Raw genomic sequence first — 11,786 nt, 5'->3', positions numbered from 1 at the left:
TAAATCAGAAGAAAGAAGAGAAAAACTGAAGAATGAAAAATAAAGAAAGAGAAATACAAGAACTAGCTGATACCATCAGGACAGGAAACGTAAGAATAATGAGTATTATCGAAGGCGAGGAAAAGGAGCAAGGACTAAAAAGCATTTTCAGACAAATAGTGGATGAGAATTTCCCAAATCTGAAGAATGAGCTGGAGCTTGGAATTCAAGTCAACAGAACACCCAATTATCTCAACTCAAAAAAGCCTTCGCCAAGACACATTGTATTAAAGTTATCAAAAATCAATGACAAAGACGATGACAGAATTCAATGATAGAATTCTGAGGGAAGCCAGGAAAAGAAGAAGGCAACCTGTAAAAGAAAACCCATTAGATTATTGTCGGTCTTCTCAGCACAAATCTTACAAGAAAGAAAGGAGTAGAATCAAATATTTAAAAATATTAAATGAAAGAAAGTACCAGCCTAGAATAATGTATCCAGCTAAGCTCTCCTTTAGATATGAAGAAGAAATAAAGACGTTTCCAGACATAAAAATATAGAGGGAATTCTCCACTAAAAGGCCTGTACTACAGGAAATACTGAAAGGGGTCAGCACACCTAAAACAAAATGACAAAAAAAAAAACAACAACAACCCATAATTAGGAGTAAGGTGACTATTAGATCAATAGAAGCAGAGGAGTGCAACCCTTACTAAAAACAGGGCATTATAAGCTTCAACAATAAGAAGAGATTTGCTATAGCAAGATAGTAATGAACGTTCAACATTCATACAGACATATTGAGACAACAATGACTGAAAAGGAGAAGATTTAAAGATCCAAATTCGTGAAGGGGAACGGAGATAAGGTATGCACAGAAGAAAATAGACAACTGTATATACATAACTATCCTTTACATATTCGTAATGGTAACCACACACCAAGGTTCAGAACTGAAGTATATAACATAAAACAAAAAGAACCAGAGGGAAAACCCACAAAAGCTAACCAAAATAAAGAAAACAGAAACACAAGGACAAGGAAACAATGGAAACACTGAGCCACCAGAAAGCAAAAGATAAAATGGCCATAAGAAGATCTCATATTTCAGTAATCACCCTAAATGTAAATGGACTGAACTCACCAATAAAAAGGCACAGAGTTGCAGAATGAATCAAAAGACGAAACCCGAGCATATGCTGCCTTCAGGAGACACATCTCAGCTCCAAAGACAAATATATAGACTCAAAGTGAAAGGGTGAAAAATTGATACTTCAAGCAAATGGCATTCAGAGAAAAGCGGGAGTAGCAGTACTAATATTAGATGAAATAGACTTCAAAATAAAAAAGGCGAAGAAAGATACTGAGAGACACTTCATAATGATAAAGGGAATCATGCACCAAGAAGACATAACACTTGTTAATAGCTATGCTTCCAATCGGGGAGTCCTGAAATATGTAAAGCAATTACTAACTAAAGGGAGAAAGACCAAAACATTATTGTAGTAGGGGACCTAAATACCCCACTGTTGAATATGGACAGATCATCCAAACAGAAAATCAATAAAGAAAACACATTCTTAAATGACGCATGAGACCAATTGGACATAATTGACATTTACAGGGACTTCCATTCCAAAACAGCTGCTTATACATTCTTCTCTAGTGCACATGGAACATTTTCAAGTATTGACTGCATACTGGGACACAGAGATAGTCTCAACAAATATAAGAGGGTTGAAATCATACCAACCATATTCTCTGATCATAATGCTTTGAAACTAGAGATCGACTGCAAAAAGAAAGCAGGAAGAACCACAACTACATGGAGAGTAAACAACATACTACTGAGGAATAACTGGGTCAGAGAAGAAATAAAAAGAGAGATCAAGAGATACATAGAAATGAATGATAATGATAGTACAAAAGATCAAAACTATCGGGACATGGCAAAAGTGGTCATAAGAGGAAAGTTCATATCATTACATGCCTACCTCCAAAAATAGGAACAAGTCCAAATAAACAACCTAACACTTCATCTTAAAAATCTAGAAAAGGAAGAACAAATGAAGCCCAAAGTCAGCAGAAGGAAAGAAATCATCAAAATTAGAGCAGAGATAAATGAAATTGAAAACGAAAAAAAAAAAACAATAGAAAAAAATAAATGCAACAAAGAGCTGGTTCTTTGAGAAGGTTGATAAAATTGACAAACCCTTAGCTAGACTCACTAAAGATAAAAGAGAAAGAACACAAATAAACAAAATTAGGGGCGAAAGAGGAGAAATTATGACAGACACTGCAGAAATACAAAGGATCATACAAGAAAACTATGAAAAAGTATATAACACCAGATTTAATAACCTAGAAGAAATAGACCAGTAATTAGAAAGATACAACTTCTGAGTCTAAATCAAGAAGAACTGGAAAATCTAAATAGACTGATCAGCAGTATGGAAATTGAAACAACCATCAAAAACCTACCAAAAAGTAAAAAAGTCCAGGACCAGATGGCTTCACCAGTGCATTCTACTAAACATTCAAAGAAGATTTAATATCTATTCTCCTCAAAGTCTTCCAAAAAATCAAAGAAAAGGCAATACTTCCCAACTCATTTATGAGGCCAATATTACTCTGATACTAAAACCTGTTAAATAACACGCAAAAAAAAACCCCTACAGATCAATATCGCTCATGAATGCAGATGCAAATAACTAAATAAGACTAGCGAACCGAATACAGCAACATATTAAAAAGATTATACACTATGACCCCATTGGCTTCATCTCAGAGGCACAAGGATGGTGGAACATATGCAAATTGATTAAATTGATACACCACATAAACAAATTTAAAAATAAGATTCATATGATCATATCAATAGATGCAGAAAAAGCCTTTGACAAGATACAGCATCCATTTATGATCAAAACACTTAACAAAATCAGTATAGAAGGAAAGTACCTTAACAATATAAAGGCCATCTAATACAAGCCCTCAGCCAACATTATACTTAATGGTGAAAAACTAAAAACCTTCCCTCTAAGATCAGGAACAAGGCAGGGCTGTCCACTATCGCCACTGTTATTCAATATATTATTGGAGGTCCTAGCGAGTACAATCAGACAAGAGAAGATGTAAAAAGCATCCAAATAGGAAACGAAGAAGTCAAACTGTCACTATTTGCAGATGACATGATTCTCTATGTAGAAAACCTTAAACACTCCACAGGAACACTACTAGAAACAATAAGGAAATACAGTAAAGTTTCTGGATACAAAATCAACGTTCAAAAACCCATAGCATTCCTATACTCTAATAGTGAAGTGTCTGAAAAAGAAGTGGAAAAAAATAATTCCTTTTGCAATTGCAACAAAAAGAATAAAATACTTAGGAACAAATTTAATGAAACGTATGAAAGACCTAGATAATGAAAACTACAAGACCATATTAAAAGAAATCAAAGAAGATACAAAGAAATGGAAAGATATTCAGTATTCTGAATATCTTTGATTGGAAGAATCAACATAATTAAAATGACCATATTATCTAAAACGTAATACAAATTTAATGCAATTCCCATCAAAATCCCATCGGCATTTTTTAAATAAATAGAACAAAAAATCATCAGATTTATATGGAAGCACAAAAAACCCCGAATTACCAAAGCCATTCTGAGAAAAATGAACGAGGCTGGAGTCATCACTCTGCCTCACTTCAAATTATACTACAAAGCAACAGTAATCAAAATGGCATGGTATTGGCAGAAAAACAGACACACAGACCAGTGGAACAGAATCGAGAGTCCAGAAGTAAACTCATATTTATATGGGCAAATAATTTTGGACGAAAGTGCCAAAAACATACAGTGGAGAAAGGAAAGCTTCTTCAATAAGTGGTGCTGGGAAAAATGGAAAGCCACCTGCAAAAGAATGAAACTAGACTGTTGTCTACCACCACACACCGAAATTAACTCAAAATGGATTAAGGACCTGAATATAAGACCAGAATCAATAAAATGCATAGAAGAAAACATAGGAACTAAACTCAAAAACCTTGGGCTTAAAGATGATTTTATGAATATGACCTCAAACGCAAGGGAAGTAAAAGCTAAAATAAATGAATAGGACTACATCAAACTAAAAAGCTTCTGCTCAGCAAAAGAAATCATCAACGAGGTAAAGAGACAACCATCTGAATGGGAAAATGTATTTGCAAGCAATGCCTCCGATAAGGGTCTAATATCCAAAATATACAAAGAACTCATACAACTCAATAACAACAAAACAACAAATGATCCAATCAAAAAACGGGCAGAGGACCTGAACAGACACTCCTCCATAGAGGTCATACAAATGGTCAACAAATCTTTGAAAAAGTGCTCAACATCGCTAGCTATTAGGGAAATGCAAATCACAACCACAATGAGATACCATCTCACACCTGTTAGACTATCTATAATCAACAGGACAAGTAATAACAAATGTTGGAGAGGATGCAGAGAAAAAGGAACCATCATACACTGCTGGTGGGACTGTAAATTGGTACAGCCATTATGGAAAACAGTAAGGAAGTTCCTCAAAAAATGAAGAATTGATCTACCATATGATCCAGCAATTCCTCTACTGGGTATTTGCCCCAAAGACTTGAAAACTCATATCAGAAAAGATATTTGCACACTGATGTTCATAGCAGCATTATTCATGGTGGCCAGGACATGGAAGCAACCAAAGTGTCCTATGATAGATGATTGGCTAAAGAAGCCGTGGTACATATATACAAAGGAATATTACTCAGCCATAAAAATAGATGAAATACTGCCATTTGCGACAACATGGATAGACCTCGAGACAATCATTCTAAGCGAAATATGCCAGACAGAAAAAGTTGAAATCACATGATATCACTTATATGTGGGATATAAATCTAAAAGCAACAAATGAACAGGACAAACAAACAGAGACTCATGGACATGGACTATAGACTAGTGGTTACCAGAGGATAGGGGTTGTGGGGAGGGAGAAGGTAGATGGGGTAAAGAGGGCAAATATGTGGTGATAAAGATAAATCAAACTATGGGAGGTGAACACACAGCGTAAATATATATATGCTTTACTGTTAAAGTATACAGCTGAAACTTATTGGATTTTGTTAACCAATGTCACCATGAAAAATAAATAAATAAATAAATTTTAAAAATTAAAAAAATACAAAGGGAAAAGGTGGAAAAAAATACAAAGGAAAAAGGTGGTAAAAAGGTGGAATTTTGCAAGTGTTTGAAATTAAATTGCTATCAGGTTAAAATGGACTGTTTTATCCATTAGACGTTTTATGTAAGTCTCATATAACCACAAAGCAAAAACCTAGAAGGTTTACAAAAGGTAAAAAGGAGGGAATCAGAGCACATTGGCATGGAAAATCTCCAATTCATTAAGGTAAGCAGCAAGGAAGGGGAAAAAGAACAATGAAACTATAAAACAGAAACAGCCAAAAAGAAATAATAAGATGACACTAGTAAGTCCTTACATATCAATAATTACTCTACATATAACTAGATTGAATTCATCAGTCAAAAGGCACAGAATAGCTGGATGGATAAGAAAAACAAGACCCAACTACGTGCTGCCTACAAAAGATTCATTTCTGCTTTAAGATCACACATAGATGCAAACTGAAGGAATAGAAAAAGATATTTCATGCAAGTGGAGACCAAAAGAGAGCAAGGATAGTTACATTTATATCAGACAAAACAGACTTTAAGCCAAAAACAGTAATAAGAGACTTAGAAGATCGTTATATGATGATAAAAGAGTCATTCATTAAGAACGTATAACAATCATAAATATACATACCTACCATTAAAACACCTAATATATTAAGCAAATACTATCAGATCTGAAGTGTGAAATAGATAACAGTAATAGTGGAGGCCTCCAATATGCCCTTTTATGCAATGGCTAGATCATTAAGACAGAAAATCTAGAAGGAAATATTGAATTTGAATCTGACATAAGATACAATGAAACTAATAAACATTTAGAGAACTTTCTGTCCCACATCAGCAGAATATCTATTCTCAAGCACAAAGGGAATATTCTGCATATTATACATACTATAATAGGCAGTAAAACAAGTCTTCACAAATTTAAGAAGATTGAAATCATACTGACTACCTATTCTACCTACAATGGTAATGAAACTAGAAGTCAACAACTGAGGAAAGCTAGAAAATCTACAAATATGTTGAAATTAAACAACACACTCCTGAACAACCAATGGGTTAAAGAAGAAACCAAAAGAGAAGTATAAAAAAATTAAATAAATGAAAATGGAAGCACTACATATTAAAATATGTGAAATGCTGCAAAAGCAGTTCTGAAGGGAAGCTTATAGTGTGATAAATGCATATAGTAAGAAAACAGAATGATTAAAAATAAACAACCTAACATTACACCTCAAGGAAAGCGAACTGGGCTTAACGTTAGCAGAAGGAAGAAAATAACAAAGATCAGAATAGAAATAAGTAAAATAGAGATCAGAAAAAAAAATAGAAAAAATCAAACTGAATTCAACAGCACATTAAACAGATCATACATCATGTCCAAGTGGGATTTACCCCTGGAATGCAAGAATGGTTCGACCTACACAAAACAATAAATGCGATACATTTCTTAATAGAATGGAGGATAAAAATCACATTATCATTTTAATAGATGCAGAAAAAGCATTTGACAAAATACAATGACCTTTTAAGATAAAAACCTCATAGTGGTTACTAGTGGGGTTGGGGAGGAGGGGGAGCTGTCTGGGGTAAAGGGGGTCAAATATAGGGTTTAGGAGAAGGGTGAAGTGGGTAAAGGGGATCAAATATATGGTAGCTGAAGGAAACTGGACGTTGGGTGGTAAACACACAATAGAATATACAGATGTGAAATGATAATGTACACTGAAAATTATATAATTGTATTAGCCAATGTTATCCCAATAAACTTAATTAAAAAATAAAGACATTTACAAGAAAAAAAAGATAAAACCTCAATAAATTGGGTATAGAAAGAACATACCTCAACGTAATAAAGTCCATATATGACAAACACACAGCTACCATTATACCTGATTGTAAAAAATTTTTAAAAATTCCTCTCAGATCAGTAATAAGACAAGGGCACCCACTCTCATCATCTTATTCAATACAGTACAGCAGATCCTTGAATAATGTCATTTGGTTATAACGTTGATGAGAAAAAAAGATGATTCCCAGCTGGGGCCACTGTCTGTGCGAAGTTTGCACATTCTCCCCATGTATGCATAGGTTTCCTATGGGTATTCCAGTTTCCTTTCACATCCCAAAGATGCACACATTAGGTTAACTGGCATGTCTAAATTGTCCCAGTATGAGTGACTGTGGGTGTGTGTGTGAGTGCACCCAGTGATGGAATGGCTTCCTGTCCAGAATTGGTTCCCACCTTATACCTAGAGATACCGAGAGAAACTCCAGACACTCATGACCCTGAACTGGATTGAGCAGGTTTGAAAATAATTACCTTACTTGTTTATACTAATCTTTTTTAAATGTATGTATAGCTCACATTTATTTTAAAATTCGACATTAGAAGTGTTTTGGGTCTTTATTTAGAAGTTCAGTGATGTTTTTGTGACCAGAAATATGCCATAGGAACTTAACTCTTGTTTATATCAATTAGCCTATGGTAAAATTGGTTTTGTTATATGTCGTTTCATTTAAAATTATAGTATCCAAAAACCTATCAATAACGTTAAGTGAGGACTTACTGTACTGTAAGTTCTAGGTAGAGCAATTAGGCAAGACAAAGCAATAAAAGATATCCAAATTGAAATAGAAGAGGTAAAATTGTTATGTACAGATGGTATGATTTTATATATAGAAAATCCTAAAGACTAGACAAAAATAACCTGTTGGAAGTGATCGACTATTGCCCTTTAAAAAACAGTCAGATGTCTCTTCAGCAAAATGGGTTTATTTGGGGACAGCAAAGAATTGCAATTCAGGACATGAGGCCTAATGACAAATCAAACACAATTCCAGAGAAGCAAAGGGTAGGAACGCTTTTTAATGGACTAGAGAAGAGCAGTTGTAAATGAAAAGTCCATTGGAGGAAACGGAAAGTTCGAAGTATAGTGACTTTTCATTGGCTGACTTACAGCAGTCTCCCATTGGCTGAGCTTTTACTGGGCAAAGAGGAATTTTTTCTTCCTCCTAGTGAGGTAGTAAAGTAGTTACATTTCCTGTCAGAGGTACAAAGACCATCTCTTCCTGTTGAGGTCAGTCATGTATGTTGAGTGACACATACATGTAAGTTCTCTCTTCTAGCCTTCTGACTCCATTTTAAATGAGGTTTCTGCCTTAATTTTTACACAAGAAATGCAGTAAAGTTGCATGACATAAATGCAACATAGAGAGATCAGTTATGTTTCTATACACTAACAGCTAAATATCTGAAAAAGAAATAAAACAATCCCATTAATAACAGCATCAAAAACAATAAAATATTTAGGAATAAATTTAACCAAAGAAGCAAAAGACCTACACAGTGAAAACCACAAGATTTTGATGAAAGAAATTGAAGACAAAAACAAATGGAAAGGTATACTGTATTTATGGGTAGAATTAATATTGTTAAAATGTCCATACTACCCAAAGCCATCTATAGATTCTATGCAACCCCTATCAAAATTCCAATGATATTTTTCACAGAAATAGAAAAAAAAAAAAAAACAACTAAAATGCATGTGCAACCAAAAAGAACCTGAATAGCCAAAGCAATCCTGAATAAGAAGAACAAAGCCAGAGGAACCACACTTCCTGATTTCAAACTATATGACAAAGCTATAGTAATTGAAATAGTATAGTACTTGCATAAAAATAGACACATAGACCAACGGAAAAGAATCAAACGCCCAGAAACAAACCCCTACATATGCAGTCAACTAATATTTGACAAGAGAACTAAAAACTATCAATTGGGAAAGGATAATTTCCTCAACAGACAATGTTCGGAAAATGGTATAACTACACACTGAAAAGTGAAATAGGACCCCTATCTTATCACTGAAAATGGATTAAAGCTTAAGTGTAACACCTGATAGAGTAAAATTCCTAGAAGAAAACAGAGAGAAGTTTCTTTGCAATGATTTTTGGATCAACACCAAAAGCACAAACAACTAAAGCAAAAATCAACAAGTGGGACTACATTAAACTAAAAATTTTATGCACAGCAAAATAAACCATCAACAAAATGAGAAAGCAACCTACCTTTTCATAGGAGAAAATATTTTCAAACCATATATCAGATAAGAGATTAATATCCAAAATATTTAAAGAACTCACAACTCAATAACAAAAATATATGTATAATTTAATCGGATTTAAAAAGTGGGCAGAAAAACTGAAAGGACATTTTTTTCCAAAGAGGATATTCAAATGACCAAGAAGTACATGAAAAGATGCTCAACACCACTAATTATCAGGGAAATGCAAGTCAAAACCACAATGAGCTGTCACACCTATCATCAAGAAGATGAGATAACAAGTGTTAGTGAAGATATGAAGAAAAGAGAACCCTTGTAGACTGATGGGTATGGAAACTGGTTCATCCACTATGGCAAACAGTATGGAGTTTCCTCAAAAAGTTAAAAAATAAAACTACCATATGGCCCAGCATTTCTATTTTTGGTTATATACCCAAAGGAAATGAAAACAGGCTATCTGAGAGATATCCACACTCCCATGTTTATTGCAGCATCATTCACAATGTCTAACACATGGAAACAATGTAAGTGTCCTTTGATGGATGACTGGATAAAGATATGGTACATATATACAATGGAATACTATTTAGCCATAAGAAAAGATAAAATACTGCCATGTGCAACAGTATGGATGGATCTTGAGAATATCATGCTAAGTGAAACAATTCAGATGGAAAAAGACAAGAACCATATGATTTCACAGAAATAGAAAAAAACAATTCAGATGGATATAAAACAGACAGCAACAAACTAACAACAACAACCAAAAAAAACCAAGAAAAAACAAACAAACAAAAACCTTCATAGACACAGACAACGGTATAGTGGTTACCAGAGAAGTGGGATGAAGGAGGTAGAAGAGGGTAAAGGGGGTCAAATATGTGGTGACAAAAGGAGTTTTTGGGTGTTGATCACACAATGCAATGTACAAATGATGTATTTTAGAACTGTACACTTGAAATATATAATCTCATTAACCAATGTCACTCCAATAAGTTTAATAAAATTAATTTTAAAAGTGTGTATTGGGAAGTAAAAGAAACCAATATGAGAAGGCTTTATACCGTATGATAAGTATATGATTGTGGAAAAGGCAAAACTATGGAGATGGTAAAAAGATCAGTGGTTACCAGAGGTTTAGCAGGGAGGCATAAATAGGGCCTTTTTTTTTTTTTTTTTTGCAAACTAAAAACTACTCAAAAAAATAAAGGTTAAAAAAATACCCTCAACGTACTCTTACCATTCAACCCAGCAATTGCAATCCTGAGCGTTGCTCCTAGAGAAATGGAACTATGTCTATACAAAGACCTGTACATAAATGTTCATGGAAGCCTTATTTGTAAAAGCAAAAACTGGAAACAATCTAAACAATCCTTCTATAGGTGAATGGCTAAACAATCTTGGTACATCCATACCATGGAATACTGCTCGGCAATAAAAGAGAACAAACTATTGATACAGGCAACTCAAAGGCATGATGTTGAGAGGAAAAGCCAATTTTAAAGGTCATATATTGTATAATTGTATTTATGTAGCATTCTAGAAATGAAAAAATTATGGAAATGGGGAAAAGTTTAATGGTTGCCAGGGGCTGGAGAGGTTGGTGGGTAAGGAGGATTAGTGTGACTATAAGGCGGTAGCAGAGGGACACCTTTGTGGTGACGGGATGAAGCTATATCTTGATGTTGGTGTCGTGGTGGTTCCATAAATCTTCACATAAAAAAAATGACAGAATTATGCACACAAGGCAGACTAAATAAATGAATAGTGTAGAAGTTAATCACCTAACATTTAATGACCTAACATAGTTTTAAACCCCTTATTAAACAACTAGTTCAGAGTTCTAGATGGTTCTATGTGACAACTAAGTTATGTGTTCTCTGAAATAAGCAACTGACCTGAAACCTGCAGCTCCCAGATGGCCTCCTGGTCATTAGTCTGAGAGCTGAACCAGCATCCATAGAGACCAGTGTCTGAGAGAGTGACCTTCTCCAGCCTCAGGGAGACATGCCCCTCCGCTATGAAGTCCGTCACCAACTCAGTTCTCCCTCGATAGGCTGGCATCTGCACATCGTGCTGGTCTTTCCCTTCTCTGTAGAGGTGCATCACAGCATAGAATTGATCTCTGAAGAACCGTACCTCCATGGCCTCGGCACTTGTCTTAGGAGAGAGGAAGCAGGAGAACACTGCGTCCTCCCCCACCACGACCTGGACGGGCTTGTCTGGTCCAATCACCTGCCACTGGCCTGTGGAAGGAAGCACAAGAGATAACCGAGCAAAGGCCCTGCCAGTATGCCCTACTCATGGCTGGTGATGTGCCTGGGGGTGAAACCTTCATCGTTAACATAAACCCAGTGACTTGCACCTGTACAGTCCTTACACTTGGCACAGCACTTCCACACCCGTCACCTCATTCTGTTTTCAAGAACATCCTGACAGATGTAAGTTATTGATAATCCAATTTCCAAAATGAGAAAACAGTGTCTCCGAGACACTCAGTAAGTTAGTCAGGGGCATGAGA

General features: G+C 35.1%; 1 protein-coding gene across 1 annotated transcript in view; it reads right to left on the bottom strand.

The window, feature by feature from the left end:
• The window catches only part of LOC105300012 (butyrophilin-like protein 3), a 23,354-nt gene that overhangs the window by 9,462 nt on the left and 2,106 nt on the right, over positions 1-11,786 (bottom strand). Inside the window, 1 exon segment of the mRNA XM_011372022.1 lies at positions 11,164-11,511. Coding sequence (XP_011370324.1) covers positions 11,164-11,511 — 348 coding nt within the window.

This window comes from Pteropus vampyrus, unplaced genomic scaffold (genome assembly GCF_000151845.1).
Source record: "Pteropus vampyrus isolate Shadow unplaced genomic scaffold, Pvam_2.0 Scaffold197, whole genome shotgun sequence".
Taxonomy (NCBI): Eukaryota; Metazoa; Chordata; class Mammalia; order Chiroptera; family Pteropodidae; genus Pteropus; species Pteropus vampyrus.
This window is presented reverse-complemented; position numbering and strand designations above follow the sequence as displayed.